This window comes from Perognathus longimembris, chromosome 1 (genome assembly GCF_023159225.1).
Source record: "Perognathus longimembris pacificus isolate PPM17 chromosome 1, ASM2315922v1, whole genome shotgun sequence".
NCBI lineage: Eukaryota > Metazoa > Chordata > Mammalia > Rodentia > Heteromyidae > Perognathus > Perognathus longimembris.
The window spans coordinates 37,614,815-37,633,613 of record NC_063161.1 but is presented as its reverse complement, the minus strand read 5'-3'; the positions used below and the strand labels follow the sequence as shown (position 1 = coordinate 37,633,613).

The following is an 18,799-nucleotide window of genomic DNA, read 5'->3' as shown; positions in this document are numbered from 1 at the left end:
ACGGTATAAAGTTTCCACCTTGGCATCCAAGATCTGTCCGACTTTTTCCTCCCCCCCCCCGCATCTCCCCCCCCCCCCCCGCAATAGTTTGCAGAGGCGAAAAGCTGTGACCTCTGGGACAAAGGCGCACTGTGTCTAGCCCGGCAGAGGCGCAGGTGTGAGGGAAGGAAGCAATTCGGTCTCCATGGGAAGGAGAGGCTGTGTTCGAGGGGAAATGAAAAGGGCACCGAAATCCTCCACGTGTCTGGGAAGCGAAGGGGAATGTATGATCTTCTGGGAGGATGAAAGGAATTAGACGCGTCGCTCGCAGTCAAACCGAGAGCTGGAAGGAAGGTGTGTCTCTCCCAGCGGCCACACCGGGGAAAGGCTCCGAGTTGTAAGGAAATGGGAGGCGTCTCTGATGTTTATTTTTGCCTAGCAACCCGCAGCCAACTGCTTCCCTCAGCTGCCGTCCACACGCGCGCCTCGCTGCCTCCCCGAGTCCTAGCGACTTGGAGAGCGGTCACTCGGTGTCAGTACATCCAGGAGTGTGTGTGTGTGTGTGTGTGTGTGTGTGTGTGTGTGTGCGTGCGTGGCGGGTGGGCAGCCCCTCCTTTGCCCATGCTTGTTTGTCACCTTAGCTCAGCGACCGTCCCTTCCTTCACTGGGCCTGACTCTCCGAGGTGACCCTGGCACAACTAAGTTATCGACATGATGGACTGGGGGGGGGGGGACTGGGGGGGGGCGGTGAGGTGCTCAGGTCACCGGGGCGGACTAGGGGGTAGGGGTGAGGGTGGGGTGGGGGGAGAGGACGGTATTGTTAGGGAGCAGCCATTGGAAGGCGCCAGTGCGTTCCTGTTTGGGGGGGCGCGCTCGTGAGGGGAGGGGTCTCCGCAGCGCTGTCGGTAGGAGGGCAGCTATGGTAGGTTGCGCTGTAGGGCACAGGAGGGGCGTCGCAGGCCTGGAGAGGAACCGATCGCACGGGGCGGGATGGGGGTGATCGAAGGAGGGTGAAAGCAAGGCAGTTGGCGGAAGGGGGGAGGCGGAGTGAGGTCGGGGGCTGCAGAGTTTTTCCAGGGAGCCGCGGGGCGGCTCTGCAGAGGATCGGAAAGCCAGGAGGGGCTCCCTAGAGTAGCCAGAGGAGTGTTGGGGGGGGGGGGATGGGGCGTCGGTGAGCGCGTGTGGCCACGGCCGGGGTGGGGAGTCTGGGGGTGTGGCCTGCGCGGGGGCGGGGCCGTCCTCCCGGGACCGCGGGGAGGGGGGCGCTCTGTGTGTGTGTGTGTGTGTGTGTGTGTGTGTGTGTGTGAGTGCGCGAGTGCGCGTGCGCGCGCGGGCCCGGGAGGAGGCTCCCGAGCGAGTCGGTCCTCGCGGCGCAACCCGCCGCCGCTCCCCGCGCCCCTATGTGAGGGAATCGGGGAGGCCCCGTGGCGCGCAGGGGAGGGCGAGGCATGTGCACGGGCCGGGGGTTGCTGCAGCCGCCCGGGGACGAGGAGGACGGCGGCGGCGAGGAGGAGAGCGGGGGGCTCGCGGCGGCGGGCCCGAGCCGAGGGGATGCAGCGGGCTGTGTGTGTCTGGCTGTAGCTGACCCGAAGCGGCGAGGGAGCGCCGGAGACCCGCGGGAGGGACGACCGGGAGGCGGCGGCGGCGGCGGCGGCTACAAGAAGTAGCAGCGGGACCGGCCACGGCGGTGACGGAGACGGCAGCCTGGAGATGCATTTTCCTCCTCAGCGGCCATGTTAACCAGGAAACCTTCGGCCGCCGCTCCCGCCGCCTACCCAACCGGTAAGGAAGGCCGGATTCCCGCATCGCCCCCGCCACCCGCCCAGCCGTCGGTGCCTGGGCCCCTCGATCCAGCCTCGCGTGGCCAGGGGTGGGGGTGGGTTGCGGTAGGGGTGGGAACTGCCGCTTGCGGGACCTCGAACAAAGTCGGCAGGGCGGCGCGGGGAGCTCTCGGCGCTCATTGTTGCACGCGGGCCCAGGGCGGCCCCGAGGGGAGTCCTCCCCGAGCTTGCTTCCCCCTCGGGTCCGGAGCCTGGCGACGCCGCGGCGCCCTCCTCTACTCCTCCCCACCCCCCCGCACCCCTCTCCTGGCCAGCTTGCAACGTGGGCTGTGAAGCCCCGGCCCCGCCTGGCTTCCGCGCCGGGTCGCGAACTCGCGCGCCGGGGCCCGACTTAACTTTGCAGCTGCCGGAGCCCCGCCCGAGGGAGAAGGGGGGTGCGCGCCCGGGAGCCGAGCCCCGACGCCCCCCCCCCCCCGTCGTGCCCGCGGCACGGTGCGCGGTGCTCCCCTCCGCCTCCGGGAGACGCGGCTCTGCTGCCCTTCGGGGTGTGGGGGAGGATCTGGGTGACTCTCCCCCACCCTCTGACCCTCTTTTGTCTCCTCTCGTGCGTGACTCCCAGGCCGAGGAGGGGACAGTGCCATTCGCCAGCTTCAAGCTTCTCCGGGGCTCGGTGCGGGGGCCACCAGGAGCGGCGTGGGGACCGGCCCGCCCTCCCCCATCGCCCTGCCACCTCTCCGGGCCAGCAACGCTGCAGCCACAGCCCTCACGGTGAGATCCAACCCCGCGGGGAGGCTGGAATGGGGAGTCCGCGGGGCCGGGCGGAGAGGGGTCCCCAGGCAAGAAATCCCCCTTTCCGGACTTGGGTTGGGATGCCACCGGGAGACCAGAGGGCGAAGTGCAGACGGTTCCACGCCCCTGGCCGGGGGCCTGTCCTCCTCTACACCGCCCTCTGTAACTTGGGCGAACCCAAAGCTGCAGCCACAAAGGAAGATTCGTGGCGTGGGCCCCTCACTTCCCCTCCGGAGCCCGCCCACCCCTGAGCTCCTCTTCCTTGGGACTTCCTCCTTGCCACTTTCCTCTTCTTCCCTTTTCCCGCCCCACCCCCCACCCTTGCTTCCTAGAGCTTCCATCCCTAGCCCCGGTAAACACCCCCCTCCCCCAATCCCGTGGGTAGTAAGTATTTATAGAAACAGATCTGTGTTAGGGGACAGCCAGGCCGCCCTGCCCGGAAAATCGATCCCCAAAAGAGCCTCCCAGGCCTGGCTCCAGCCAGTAGGGAGCACTGCCAATTGTCCCCCCGCGTGTGTAAGCATGTTTTATGAGTGCTACAGGTTTGAGCACAGCAGAAATTGTAATTAACGTGAACAAAAATAAGAGCCACAGCAGCAGTCAAAACAAAACAAGCCACCCCTGTAGGAATCTGTAGTTGGGTATTACACAGAAGGAAAGGGCCAGCTTCGCTTTATAGGTGGCAAGCAAGAGGAGGGCACCTGGCAGCTGCTGTGGTCTTCCCCCAGAGGGCCCAGAGTGAGGGGAAGCCCATCATGGAGCTGGTGGCTGCAGAGATTGGTAGGTAAGCTACCTTCATTGAACATACAATCTTATCTTGGCTCCCAGGAACTACCCTTGCCTGGTGCCCACCAGCCTAAAGGAGATATGTGGTCCGAGGGCGTAATGGATGGTTTCAAAGATTTCTTTCATGTCTCAATCTTTCACAGGACGCCCTTAAGATGGTTCTGTGGGAGGGATGCTTGCTAGAGATAGGGTTTTGTTTTGCCAAGAGAGAGTTGAGCTTTCATAGAAAAAACCATCTGTAGCCTGTAGAGGAGGATTTCTGGGGGGTTCATGGGTTAGATGGAAACTTGTTTGTCAGAGGAGAATTTATGTGAGGATGTCTAGACTGCAGTTGTGCCTGTTGGACTTGGGAGGTGTAGACAGATTTCTTAGAAAACATTCTTTCATCTTTCTTTATTCCTGGCATGTCTGGTCCTAGGGACTAGGAATCCATTACATAGAAATTAATGTAGGTTGGAGCACTGATGAAAGGGAGAGGGTATGCAGGTAGGATGGACGATTCTGTGCATTGCTAGTTATGTTTTTTCACAGTGAGATTTTAGTTCAGTAACTGCTATTGGTTTTAGGAGTCATGCTTTTTTTGTTTTGGTTTGGTTTAGAATCATCTGGCAGTTTGGAAAATATAACATACAGTTTTTTTCCATGTGTTGATGTAATCACATGACATGATGTGAACTGGGAAAGAAATATTTGGTTTGCATCTGGATTACAATTTGGTAAGACAAGGCTTTACTTGATCAGAGGCTCTGTGCAATTGAAAGATGAAATGAAATTAGAGAAAACAAAAGTTTCCACTGGAGTGATAGCCTGTGTATGATGTACCAGAGAGGAAAATAAGTGAATATTTTCTCAGTACTCCTAATGATGGGTGCTGGTGTTTTGCTGTGGCATGTGCCGGATTTACCTGTTTTAAGTGTAAACTTCAGTATGCTGTTGGTTAGATGCTTGGTTTTGAAAGTGGGAATTTGGGTTTCAGGTGTTGTTTAGTTTTGATTTCATTAGTATAGCATTGCAGATTTCATAGAACAGGAAAGTTGGGCACACAAAGAGTTTATACTGGTTCTGCTCCTTCCTTTTCAAATGAGAATGCCAACTCCACAAGTTAGCTGCTTGGTGAGGAGTCCCTAGTCAACACAGAGTAATGCATATTAATAGCCAGACACACTCCTGGAGTCTGGTTTTAATAAACTACCTGGCATTACTGATTCTAGGAATTGTATTAGCTTTATTATAAATGCAAGAATGATTGCAGATTCATATTCCCATAGGTCTGTATGCTTTTACAAGGCTTTAGATTATAATTCCAGAGCAACTACACCTGGGAAGAACTGTTTGTTGAATGACTGGGGAGAAATGGGCATTATGGAGAGGAGAGGAAAATCATCTTTTCACAGGAGCATGCCCATATTTCCCCTTGTAAATGATATAGTGGGCAGGTGAATATGTGATTATAAAGATTATCAGCTTTGGAATTTCCCACTGCCCAGTCTTTTCTGTCCTTGAGTATCTTTAGTCACTTAGTTTATTTCTGTTTGTTCTAAAATTATACCTAATAAATACCTTGTTTCCCATTAAGTTTTTTTCTGTTAATGTCATGTGGGAAATATTAATATATTCACCTTTTAAAATTCTGGAATATTAATTTGCATCACTTTTCTCAACTTTCAGTGTTTAAAACACTATAATTATCAATTTTATCTTTATAAAATAATCAGAATTAAAAATGTAAAGTTAATATTTTTAAACATAGTAATATTTTAAAGAAAAAAAAGTAGACCTCTGACTCAGGACCTGTCAGTATATTTGAAGAAGACCTTAAGTCCTGATATTTCTGGATGCACTTTTATTACTATAACACTACATGATATTCCTAAGAAGACTTCAAAGAAGTATTAAAACCCAGAAATAGTAGCACTTGTTTGCCATTTTCTGTTAGATTCAAACCACCAAGCTCAAGAGACTGTTAATTTCACATACATTTTAGTAGGAGGTCTTTTATGGTTAGAGGAGGCCTTCGTAGGTCTCTCCATTTTAGCTTCTGACCATTCAGTTGTGGGTATTTTGACCGTTACATTAATTCATCTGCTGTGTATTTTTAAATGTTGATACACTGTGTTAGACATTGGCAAACAGAAATAAGTTATGATTGCTGATTTCAAGAGGCTTGAGTGAGCGTTAAAGGCTTAATATTTACTATGTTTAAATACTTTGTGATGTGGATTAAGCACATATATATGTGTATGTATATGGCTGGCTTTTCTGGTTTGCCTCCCTATGAGATTTGCGTGTGATTTCAGTGTCCTGCAACATTGGAATCTCAAAGTCTTTTTCTTTCACTGAAGCTCTCAAATGACTCTCATTATTTTGTTTGGAGACAGGGCTTCACACTCATTTGGCATCCTTGTTCACTCATGTCTGGAGGTCTACTTAGCCACACTGCCAACCTGGTTTTTTGCTGGCTAATTGAAGATAGTGGCATGCCTATTCTTTGGCCTTAGGCTAGCTAGCTTCAAATCTTTGTCCTCCAAGTCTCAATCTCCTGAATAGTGAGGATTATAAGTATGAACCACTGCTGTTCTACTTCAAGGACTTTAATATCTAGAAAGTGTCAGAGTCCACATGAGGCTCTTATGTGTTTAGTCTCTGTTTCTGCTGCAGGTGCTTTTTAACTCTCTGTCTCTCACCATTAGATTTGCCAATGTACCAATATACTGCAAGCCTAACATCTTTTGTGACTTAGGGCACCAGGGACGTTTTTCAACTCCTTGAATGTTGACTCCATGGGGTTTTTTTTTGAAGGTATAAAAAAAATACCCCTTAACTCCAAGAGAGGTGAGAGTTAAGGATTGTCATTCCTATTCACTAGATAACCATTGAGTGTTTACTGTGGTTCATAAGCACTTGGAAAGATTAGAGAGGATCCTGCTCTGGAATTGTTCTCAGCCAGGTGGGTGAAAGTGATGCTAAATCAAAAATGGAGCAAATATTAGTGTTCTATTGGTGCACTACAAGTGCAGAAGTTGGTGTTTTGTGGGTCAGAGGAGGTGAGAGTTGCACCAGGCTGGCACTAAAGTGGGAGTTGGACTTTATCATTTAGATGGTGGTAGGAAAGACATTCCAGGAAGCATTTGAAAAGGACAATAAATACATAGCTCTCACTTGCTAAGCATGATACTAAACACTTTACACATAGTGCCTTTTTAATCCTCCTAAGAGCCCTATTAAGGTAGCTTTCTCATCTTTTCTTTTCCCTCTTTTAAACAGAGGACAATAACTAAATTGCCCGTGGTCACACTATTGTTAGTGAATGTTGGTGTACATTCATATCATATGTATTGAATTGAAAATCTCTGGGCTTCTATGATGTGACCTCATTAAAAAAAAAACAGTTGTCTAAAAGAAGAGCATGGGGTTTCCACAGACCTTAGGGGAATTCAACTTCCTTCTTGGAGACAATGGTAACAGTGATAGTTGAGACTGAAAGGGCTCAGGTCATTTAGGCTCTACATTAGAACCTTGTGTCCTTACTGGGAAGTTTTTGCATTAGTTGAGGAAATGGGAATGCAGCTTTGGTCCATGAACAGAAGCAAGAACAGCCTCAGATTGACACTTGTAAGCTGGTACTCTAGAAGGATTGTGTGGAGAAGAAATTTGAGGAATTCTAGGCTGAGAAGTAGTGTTTTGAGACCACTCTGGTCAGCCAAGATGACAGGAGTATAAGGTGGAAATGACCTGAGTGGATAGACAACCAGGAGACCTTGTGATGATGATTTGGGAAGGTGAGGGAGATGTTGAGAGATCTTTCCAGGTAACTAGTGCCAAAGACTCACTGGTCCATAGAGCTAGAGTGTGTATATGCTGAGGGGAAGTCTTCTTTTTAACAGAACTTAAGGCATATGAGAGGAGGTAAGCATTTGGTAGAAAAATCTTGTGTGAGTTTCCTCTGGGAGAAGGACCTTATCAGCCATTAGCATGTGTCTTGAGCCTAGCAGACATGGATTCTGAGGGCCAACTATAGGAGCTGGCAGGTATATCGCATGGATGGTGCTGGAACTCTGGTTGCTGTCTGGTTCAATGTGGAAGAGTTGTGGGGATGAAGAAAAAGACAAATGAGAGACTGATGGTTGACCTCACCTAAGGGCAAGTGGATTAATAGTTGATAGTGCAAAAAGAGACCAAGGGAAGATGGAGAGATAGATGGTCCAGTTGTTGTTTTTTGGTTTGTTTTTTTGGGGGGAGGGGACAAATTCTGTTTTCTTTCTGGTTACATTTGATGTCATTATTTTTAAATTTCGCAAAACAAAAAAAAAAACTTGCTATAGTAAAACTCACAGTAAATTTATCATATGAAAAGTTTTGCTTTGTTCTTATTTTAGGAATCCTGACAGTCTTGGCTTTGTCTTTGATGAAACTTGATCTTTTCTATAGCATGTATGCAAGCAGCATTGGTTTTGTTCTTCCAGAGTACCTCCATCCTGTCGTGGCCGGAAGAAAACAGTTCTTTAGGAGACACATATTTCAAATTTGAGGGCTTTTTCCCCTCCTGGGATTTGAAAAACTCTAGTGGGAAAGGAAGACCGAGGCTGTGGCTTGGGAAGAAAAACAGTGAACAAGCCTTTAACCACTTTTATAGGTGCTTAAGACATTTCTAATGCATATTCTAGTACATTTTAGCCTAGGATGAAGATGAATAACCTGTCCAGCTACCTTAATAGAATATAAGGTCACCTAGCTTGGAGCATTGTCTGTGACTTAATAAAAAAGCTCAGCTAAAAATCTCCTAAAATTCTCTCTGAGAAATAAAAATCCCCTTCATCTGTGAAGTCATAGTAAGACAGGTCCAAGTAGTAGCTTCTACTTTGTTTTAGAAGTGGAGAGAAACCTCATTCTAAAGATGGTCATTATACCTGTTATGTGTCAGTTAAAATGTGGGTTTCGTCTGCTAGTAGGAAGAATTTAGAATTTCATTTTACAATTCAAGCATTCTCAAACGCTATGTCTACTCTGAGAGGTAGGGAGGATGATAGAAAAACGAACTGATGACACAGGACTTCAGCAAGTTATATCATTCATAAGCTTCTGAAAGTCTGGTACATTGCCCCTATGTGGCTAGATTGACAATAATATTAAATAAATGAGGTGAATTGTGAATGGCCCATTAATCTTTGGGATCTTATGGAAAAAGTGCTTAGTAGGCTGCTTGAAGGAGGAAAAAAAAGGAGCTTTTGGTTTACCCTGTCTGCTTTATTTGGATGGATGGTGTTCACTGATGGTGTTTGTGTCTGAAATAGAAATTGCTACTTTGTATTCCTCATTGAAAAGTAGAGCCATCCCAGAAGCCTCTGTCTTAAAAGCCGTAGACCAAAAGAAGGCTCCAGCAGTGTGGTGGTTGCTTGTTGGTTGGACTGAGTGGCCTTAAATGGTCATTATAGCCAGTAACTCCCAGAAACTTTTAAAAATAGGTTAGAGGTTTACAAGATAACTATAGTGCATATCCCCATGGGAATCTTTCAAGGCTAAAAGCACAGTTTATCTTCACCACTGGGTCATGTGTATGTTCCTAGGTTTAACCAGCGTTGCGGGGAAGAGAGAAACACTAATGATAAGATGTTTTGGGAATAGTTCTACATATTGGAGAAAGAGTACACAAGACAGGGGTTGTCCTTGTCCTCATGTTGGTAAAATATCAAGTGAAGTATGGAAGATGCTATGAGTGGGTGTGAGGAACAGTGTTAGAGGCTTCCTGCATCCTTTTCTATTTTTAATCTTAAGTGTAGATTGAGTGGAGTGCCTATGATGTACCAGGCCTGGTACTAAGTATTAGGTATATAATAATGAGCAAGAAACATGGAGAACTGATCCTTAAGGATCCCGGTTATACACAGCAAATTACGTGTCTCTGAGGTGTGACCTGTGTGTGTGGCCCTCCGGTGCTCCCTAGGCTTACCCAGTCCTCTGTTCCCTTGCCTTTATTGTATCATCTGTCAGCATGGTATTCATTCTCTCTACCATGCATTCATAGGGTCTCTCTTGGGTGAACACTTTCTACTTTATGAAGCTGATTCTGGCTATAGAATCTAACCAAATTGGATTTTTTAAAGTTGAGGGTGAGGGCTGACTTTCGAAGTCACATTTTAACCAGGCAGGTAGACCTCTTTTGTTTTCTGTACTTATGTGTCTTATCTGAATTCCAGATTGGTGGCAGTAAGCACACAATGAATGATCACCTGCATGTTGGCAGCCACAGCCAGATCCAGGTTCAGCAGCTCTTTGAGGATAACAGTAACAAGCGGACAGTGCTCACCACACAACCAAATGGGCTTACGACGGTGGGCAAGACGGGCTTGCCAGTGGTGTCAGAGCGGCAGCTAGAGAGCATTCACAGGCGGCAGGGGAGCTCCACCTCTCTGAAGTCTCTGGAAAGCATGGGGAAGGTGAAAGCTACCCCCATGACACCCGAACAAGCAATGAAGCAATACATGCAAAAACTAACTGCCTTCGAACACCATGAGATTTTCAGCTATCCTGAGATATACTTCTTGGGTCCAAATGCAAAGAAGCGGCAGGGCATGACCGGTGGGCCCAATAACGGTGGTTATGATGATGACCAGGGGTCGTATGTACAGGTGCCCCATGATCATGTGGCTTACAGGTACGAAGTCCTCAAGGTCATTGGGAAGGGGAGTTTTGGGCAAGTGGTCAAGGCCTATGACCACAAAGTCCACCAGCATGTGGCTCTGAAGATGGTGCGGAATGAAAAACGCTTCCACCGGCAGGCCGCAGAGGAGATCCGAATCCTGGAACACCTGCGGAAGCAAGACAAGGACAACACCATGAACGTCATCCACATGCTGGAGAATTTCACCTTCCGAAACCACATCTGCCTGACATTTGAGCTGCTGAGCATGAACCTCTATGAGCTCATCAAGAAGAATAAATTCCAGGGCTTTAGCCTGCCTTTGGTCCGGAAGTTTGCCCACTCGATTCTACAGTGCTTGGATGCTTTGCACAAAAACAGAATAATTCACTGTGACCTTAAACCCGAGAACATTTTGTTAAAGCAGCAGGGTAGAAGCAGTATTAAAGTGATCGATTTTGGCTCCAGTTGTTACGAGCATCAGCGTGTCTATACTTACATCCAGTCTCGCTTTTACCGGGCTCCGGAAGTGATCCTTGGGGCCAGGTATGGCATGCCCATTGATATGTGGAGCCTGGGCTGCATTTTAGCAGAGCTGCTCACGGGTTACCCACTGTTGCCTGGGGAAGATGAAGGAGACCAGCTGGCCTGTATGATTGAGCTGTTGGGCATGCCCTCCCAGAAACTCCTGGACGCATCCAAAAGAGCCAAAAATTTTGTGAGCTCCAAGGGTTATCCCCGTTATTGCACTGTCACGACTCTTTCAGACGGCTCTGTGGTCCTCAACGGAGGCCGTTCCCGGAGAGGGAAACTGAGGGGCCCACCAGAGAGCCGAGAGTGGGGGAACGCACTGAAGGGATGTGATGATCCTCTTTTCCTTGACTTCTTGAAACAGTGTTTAGAATGGGATCCTGCAGTCCGCATGACCCCGGGCCAGGCATTAAGGCACCCCTGGCTCCGGAGGAGGTTGCCAAAGCCTCCGACTGGGGAGAAGACATCAGTGAAAAGGATAACGGAGAGCACTGGTGCTATCACGTCGATTTCCAAGTTACCTCCACCTTCCAGCTCAGCTTCCAAACTGAGGACGAATTTGGCACAAATGACAGATGCCAATGGGAATATTCAGCAGAGGACAGTGTTGCCAAAACTGGTTAGCTGAGCTCCAGTCCCCTGATGCTGGTAATCTGAGAGATACGACATAGCTGAGCCTTACTGGGTTGAAAGGAGTAGCTCAGACCTGTTTTTATTTGCTCAATAACTCGACTCATTTGTATCTTTTCAGCACTTAATTTTGATGTAAGACAGTCATTTGTTTTGTTTTTATAAAATACATGGGGACAATGCTTTAAGTTTTTATACTTTCTGAAACCGTTTTTCTTTCTGTGTGCGTGCGTGCGTGTGTGTGTGCGTGTGCAAAAAGTACGATGAGCCTTACTGTATTTAGTGTGGCAGAGAAATGACATCAGTGGCAGGCCATTGGTTACTACATCACTGCCGTGCTTCTACAGATTGGTCAGACATTCACTATGTTTCCATGGTTCATATGCCCCCCTCTCCCCCAGGTGGCCCTGTTAAGGCCCTTCTGCTCTCTCCATGCTCCAGGTTCGTGCACAGGTTTAGCATGTCTTGCTACCATCTTCTAAGAATTAAGTCTGGGTGGTGGTGGCAGTTAGGAAGGTGAATGGTCAAAATGAAAATGACGTGCTAACAAAAACCACACCCTATGATCCCCAAGGTTTAAATTGCCCACTTAGCAGTCTGACACTAAAAGCTAGCAAAGCAGCGTTTAGTGGACAAATAGATATGTGTGTGTCTCCAAATTTTTAATAGGATCAGCAAGCTGTTTTTGCAAGAAGCCTCCTATCACAGAATTGGTTTTGCACCTAATTTTAGAAGTGTATTCCACGATGGTTCCTTCCTTCTTGCTTTTCTCTTGGTTCCCCTTTTACCACCCATCTGCTGCCCACATTTAGTTTGCCTTCCTCCTTTGGCGGTGTATCCCAGACTGTTAACACAGAAAGAGACGTTTCAGCTGTGATTGTGACCATCGTTTCATACTCCCAATTTTTAAAAAAGGATAGCAGACTAGCTACTTAAGGTTTTCCATAGTTCCAAAGAAGATTTAGCAGATTAGAGTGAGTTCACACTTTTCAGGTGCCACTGTAAGGTTCCCTTAGCCTGGGAAAGTATCAACTCTTTTCTTTCAAAAGAAAGCTGGTTGAAAAATCCTCTTGGTGAGCAGAAGTTCCCTTGGCCGTTCAGTGCGGCCAGCTCTAACAACACCTCGGAAAGAGGAGAAGTTCAACCACAAGTTAAATGGTTTGACTTAGCCTTTGCATCATTAGAAGAATCATGGGAATTGCCTTCCTCTGTTTTATTTTACTTTCTTTTGGATTGCACTGACTTTTATGTGGAAATGACACTTTACCTGGAAAAGTAACTGAGAGTTAGTTAGGTAAAAGAATATTTTCTTCTCTGAATAATGCTTATTTTCACAGTGAAATTTTCAGTATTTTATCACTAAGGTATGAACAGTGATATATATCAATTTCAAGGCACGTGGAAAAAATTTTTTAGTATGTGCAATTTAATATAGAAAGATTTCTGCCTGTTTGGATAATAGGTTTGGGGTAGTGTAAATTAGGATAAATAATCTTTTATATGCACAGATATTATTGTATTGCTTGTAAACTGATTTACAAGTACTTAAGGCACGGTCCCCAGTGAGGCCAAGAAAGTTTCCGGTTAAGTTCTTTTATTATTCTACAGTTTTACTTTAAAAAATAATGTCATTTACAACAAAACATTTTACTTCTCTTGAGACCTTGCCAGTTGATGGTGGGAAAATATGCTCAGGAAATATGAAATATTTCAGATATTTGCCAAAAAACCCCAGTAATAATGTTAGCTTATTGATAAGCTAGTGATGTTGCTACTTGCTTTAGTATTTAAGGGAGTCACTGATAAGTTAATTTGTACTTCTGTATTTAGAAATTGTAGCTAATTTCCCCTAGTCAAATTCTTTAGCATATTGTACACATTGCTCTGTAATCCTTGAAAGTGCAATAATGTTAGTAAATTACATTTTAAGTGATGCTCATGTGACAATACCCCCATCAGTGGCTTAGAGGACTTACCATTTGTGTATTTATTAAGATTTCAGCTTAAAGGCATAAAATGCATAAGCATTGGTTTGGTGGTAGTATAAAATCACAAACCTCTTTATGATGGCTATTTTCTTTAGATCATTAAAATAAATTACAACATATAAAAAGCTGTTTTCTTCTTATGAAGCTCCTCCTCCATCTCCACTCATTTGCACATGTAAGTTTAAATCTATGAACCTGAGCCTGCCATTACTAACTTCCCTGTAACTAACATGGTACATGTTAAAATTTGTAAGTGGTCTAATACTGCTTTACTTTCCCCCTCCACACAAAACTGGTTCCTAAGATGCCAGCAATGCATTTGTGTCTGTCTTTATTCACAAATGTGACCGGAAACTTTGAAGCCAAACTATAATGTGCAGTGCTATGGGGCTTAACAAATTTTTGTTTTGTCCAAATACAGTAAAATTTCCTTTAGTCACAAGAGCCACCATGTTTTAGCTTTTAGTGATAAACTGCTTTTTCAAAATTTCTAGTTTGATTATGTCAAAAAAAAGTGGCATCTTGTTGATTTTTAAAAGACAAATAAAGGGCTCTGATAGGCTACGAGGAGTTGGCTTGGAAACAGTCCTTAGTCTCACAGGTTCCCATTGTCTAGGGATGTCTGAGCTGTTTTCAGACTTACGAATAGCACAGCGTCATCTTGTCTTTGGTTGCAGTCTCATCTGGCTCCGTTTCTTGCACCACCAGAGTGTTCATTACCACGTAAGTGTGTGTCACTACAGCAGTGGAACAGCAGTGATGCAAGACAGTGTAGATTAACAGTAGAAGAGAAATTGTGCCCTTAGTGTTAACAATGTGCCTTTTGTTCTGAATGCCATGTTGTGGGGCATGCATTTTTTGGCCTCTTTAACTGAATACTAGGCAGGAAGGATGGAACCCACCTCTACAATGATACATCTGTCTTAAATATCTAGCTACAGGCCTTAATAGAAACCATAAGGCGTGAATTTCATCTTCAGGCGCTGAATGAGGGAATTCCTGTGTATAAGGGGTTAAAGATGGTCTTTATTGTATCTTAACATCAGACTGATTTTTTAAAGGATATTTTTTGTTATGCTAACACTAGACAAAAATCAACTGTATTTGTAAAAATTTACCTCAAACCATTTAATTTTATAGTGTGATTAATCCCAGGGCATTTGGTATGAACCAAAGTGCATTCCTTTTATATGTGCCTGGCTTCTAGTAAGGATGGCCAGGGATTTTTACAACTTGGGTGCAAGGCACTTAAGCCACTTTTAAACTTAATAGGTGGTTTGAAGTCATGTTAAATGACTCCATCAGAATGTTAAAAAACACTTTAGGCATCAGTAGCATTGGGCCATATTGGAATCTTAAAAATGTGAGTTATTTTAAAGAGAGCATTCATTTTTTTTGTAATTTCTTTCATCTAGAGTATTTCTGGTAAGCAGAAGACTATTAAAAAATGATTTGGTTGGTAAAGGTTTTAATATTGCCCAACATAATGCTGTGGTAGCATTAAAAAAAGTATTTGTGAACTCTTTGTTTCTTAGGGGCTTGTACATCTCTCTGCTATGGACATAGATAAAATTAATTGTAATTATACTCAGCTCAACTGCTACAGTTATGTCTAGGCAGTAGCTTGAGTTTCTATCGAGCAACAACTTAGACATGTGACTGTAATATGCTGCAACTGTGTGTACTGAAAATATGTGAAAATGGTTGAATGTGGACTGTGTATATATGTATGTAAAAATTTCTGTGAGATGCTGCTGTCGCCACTTAACATGAAATATGTTCTAGTGGATTTTAATCCTAGTGGCCAGTTCTATGATACTGTATGTATTGTACAGCTGCTGACAGGAGTAAGACTGTTTAGTGAATATTTGTTAAATTTTATTGTTGTGGCCAGAGATAATTTCAGAATAAAATTTTAATGTCCTACCTTACTTTTCTCCCCTGTTCTAACTATAATTTAACTCCTTATCTATTTCTGGTATTATTCTTGGTCTGTCAACCTGGAGAAAGTTTAGCATGCCAAACGGATCATTTTGGCATCAGTGGTTTGAGAAGTTAAAGTAATCCATTCTCCTAGTTAGTTCATCAGCAGTAATTTAATAGCTCCAGATAAATACACAAATACCAAATTAGGAAACACTAAGCTTTTAGTGGACAGCTCCTGCTTTCCTCAAGCTATTCTATTTGCCTTGAATGTTTCCATGTTAACTTGCATTATCTGGCATCTGCCATGCTCTACCATGCTAGAGCCTGCAGACCTCTCTTATAACATTGAAGGTGGCTCTACAGCTAGCAGAGCAGACTCTGTCAGTTCTTCCCCACTCATTTCCATTCCTTCTGATGCACAAGCTCTGGCCAGTTAACACTCCATGTGCTTTCCTGGGTCCACCCAAGCTTTTTAATACGTATGCCTTTGCAGGTTCTGTGCTTTTGTGTTCTCTATGGTTCACATTGGAGAGTTTTCATGTCCTATCACAACTGAGTCAAGAAATAAGGGCTATGAGATTTAGCTTGCTCCTGGTATGTCAAGTTCCGTTAACACCAAGCTGAGAGTTTCCTATTGATGATGGCAAGCATATGCTCTGGTAGTTTGTCAGATGTAGGGATATTATGAAGACAAGTATTTCCTTCGTGGGAAGAACTACCACACATTTTTATTAACATCTCTCCTGCCACCAACAGCCAAGGAATCAACTTAGTATGGTGTCCTACAGCAATGGTGAGATTTGCTAAAGCAACAAAAGAATTCTGAAGCCTAACTTTTGTCTTGATCTGTGCTGTAGATTTCCATTTTGGCTTCTTAGTCCTCAAAGTTTATATGCAGTGTAAAATAGGCAAGACTAACCAGCCAGCCAAAGTTGAGGGTATTTTCACTAATTTTTTAAAAGACACATTGTGTAGAAATGGAAAGATGGTACTAAAGCACCAATCTGATCTGCTATCCAGATCTGACCATGACAAGCATACTTGCCCATTCATTATCTATTTAGCAAACATTTCAGAGCTCTTTCTTGAATTAATTAGTGTTGCATTCTGCTTGAATCTCTAATCACTTTTCTTTTAGAATCAACGATACAAGTAAATCTTGGAAATTTTCGAAGTTGCCTTCAAACCACCACTAAAGACTGTCTAGGTAATGTGAATACCAATCTTTCTTTAAAAGTACTTTTCTGGTTTGGAAAGAACATTAAGAGTGATCAGAAGACATGATATTATGGCTTTATTTCATAGTGTTGTTTGCTTTTATAAAAGTTTGAATTGCACTGCATTTTCTTTGGGCCATTATACAAGCACTTGTCATTCATACTTGGTGCTGTTCCCAACCAAAAAGTCACTGCCAGTGTCGCCCACACTCAAAAAAAGTGGCATCCTCCTGCAAAGTCTTTGGCTGATTTATTTGCTTTGGCTTTGACTTACTGTTTTAGTGTGGTCAATTTCAATATCCATAGTACATTTCACACACACGAGAGAGGAATGGTAGCTGGCATTTTGCATCTCAAGTAAGTTCAGTGAGGACACTCAAGAACTAACATTTACTCCTCTGAAGAGAGCTGACATGAGTATTAACTAGCCATTTAGTTAGAAGGAGCAAGGGTACTTTATATTGCTTGTCTCAAGACAGCACTTGTCCTTCCAAATAATAGAAGTGTCCTTCACACATCTCAAGGTGTCCTGTGAATATCATTCCATCCTCAGACATTCCTTGAGCTGCTACTATCCTCCCTTGTTTTTTCAACTCAGACTTGCCCCAAAGTAACTTTGTATAAGCTAAAATATTAGGGCCCTCAGTTGTAACAGGAAGTTTGGGTCTGGGATACTAAAGAGAAATCTTGAACCAAATATTGCATGATTTCAAAAAAGACAAACTTTAAAAAAAATGAGGATGAGATTATTTTAGTTTCTTGGCCCACAGAGTGACATATTGACATCAATGAGGGGTTTAATTATTGTAGCTTTATTCTTTATTTTCTATGTTCTTAAAACATGTTTCCATTTTTCTTTTGTATTTGAGTGTATGAAAATATAATTTTTGACACGTTACTCTCAGGGACTCAGAGTTAAATCTTACTGGCAATAGTAGCAGTAGGTAAATCTCTTAATTCAAATGTGCTCAGGTTTCCTGTCCTTCATTTCCATATTTAAGTAAGTAGAGAATGCCTGCCAGGGAAATAGAAAAAAATTAAAACTTCAGATACAATTTTAAAATACCAAATTGTAAATAAACCAATTTTTAAAACCAAAATATTGTGTCTTGCTTTTTATTCTAAATTATTGCCTTATTTTGAGAAGTTTTAAAATATTAAGACCATTTCATTTGTAAAAATGAACCAGCTTATTGGTAAAACAAAAGCCCATGAAGAAGTCCATATTATTTAAGTAATTAACTTGCTGGATTGTTTTCAGTTGTGTGAGGGGGATTTTTGATTAATTTATGTAGACCTTCAGTAAGTAGCATGTATGTATAAATCTATATCTGAAGCAGAATGCCCCCAATCACTTCCCTAAAATTGAATTTATTGGGCTTTTGGCTTAAGTAGGCTTAGATTTAAAAAAAAATAGAGATATCTAAGGAATAGAATCTTATTAATGTGTATGGCAGATGGCATGTATATAAGAATTTAATGCTGACAGCAGGCCAGGTTCTGTTGTAAGCATCAGGAATATGATCAAAACAAACATTGTTCCTGTATTTAGGGAAGTTTAAAAAATAAAACAACACTGGGAAAGCAGGCATTGTATACATTTATGGACAGAGAATTACTGTGGAGGAAGAGCATGTGGTATTGCATGTATACAATGGCAGAGGGAAGTGTTGTATGTGTGGATCATAGATTGCTTCCTTAAGAAATAAGTGGCTTTTGAGCTGAGGCAGCAAGAGCAGGATAGCTCAAAGAGCAGCTGAAGGAAGATACAAGTGGCTGGAACCCAGAGAATGAGAAATTTGATGTGAAATGAAGCTGTGAGCTGGACCCCAGGCCATGCCAGTCTCTATAGGTGTTACTAAAAACCTGGCCTTTATCCTATATGCAAAGGCAACAAATGGAACTTTTAAGAAGAAAACATCCTATTAGCCAACTGCCTCTCCTCAGCTGTCTTTGGTACATATGTATTGAGCAGGGTAAGAGTAGAAAAGGGAAGAGCATTTGGGAAAGTTGGCAGGAATTGGACCAGAGTAGAGGTGGCCATGTGAAAGGATACATTGTAGGTTCATTAGAATACACAACTACTTCAGTATACAGGGAGGGGTGTTTGTGTATGAAAAGTAGCTGTAGCTATTTCTGATTTGCTACATTACAACAAAGAGAATCAATAATGTTATTTGTTCAAGGAAAGAGTTAACTGTCAGTGGTGCTGTGGCTCAAAGTAGTAGAGCACTAGCCTTGAGCAAAAGAGCTCAGGGACAGCACCTAGGCTCTGAGTTCAAGCCCCACAAGCAACAACAACAACAACAACAAAAGAGTTAACTGTCTTTGATTACCATTGTGGAGTACTGGCAAACTTTCTTTTGCTGAATATTTGAAGACTTTGAATAAAATTCTACTCATCTGCCCACTCATTCAAAAAGTTCCAGAAACTTTTAAAAGATTATAGAAAAGGTGGGAAAAGAGTTCAAATGAGCCAAATTTTCTTAGAAAGCAATCTCTTCTGTTAGGTTACTTCCTCTTCCTCCTTTTCTT

The 18,799-nt window shown here is 44.2% G+C and overlaps 1 protein-coding gene across 1 annotated transcript; it reads left to right on the top strand.

Annotated features, from left to right (window-relative positions):
* Positions 1–1,302: 1,302 nt before the first annotated feature.
* Dyrk2 (dual specificity tyrosine phosphorylation regulated kinase 2) lies at positions 1,303–15,052 on the top strand. Its single transcript, XM_048360078.1, has 3 exons — positions 1,303–1,761; positions 2,380–2,528; positions 9,530–15,052. The coding sequence occupies exons 1-3, from the start codon at positions 1,713–1,715 to the stop codon at positions 11,129–11,131; spliced, it is 1,800 nt and encodes a 599-aa protein (XP_048216035.1). The 5' UTR covers positions 1,303–1,712; the 3' UTR covers positions 11,132–15,052.
* Positions 15,053–18,799: the final 3,747 nt, after the last annotated feature.

Bases quoted from the DNA above. Each gene is read 5' to 3' on its own strand.
- Dyrk2 (XM_048360078.1), top strand. From the start codon at position 1,713: ATGTTAACCAGGAAACCTTCGGCCGCCGCTCCCGCCGCCTACCCAACC. The intron at 1,762-2,379 runs GTAAGGAAGGCC...CGTGACTCCCAG, and splicing joins TCCCGCCGCCTACCCAACCG to GCCGAGGAGGGGACAGTGCC. The intron at 2,529-9,529 runs GTGAGATCCAAC...TCTGAATTCCAG, and splicing joins CTGCAGCCACAGCCCTCACG to ATTGGTGGCAGTAAGCACAC.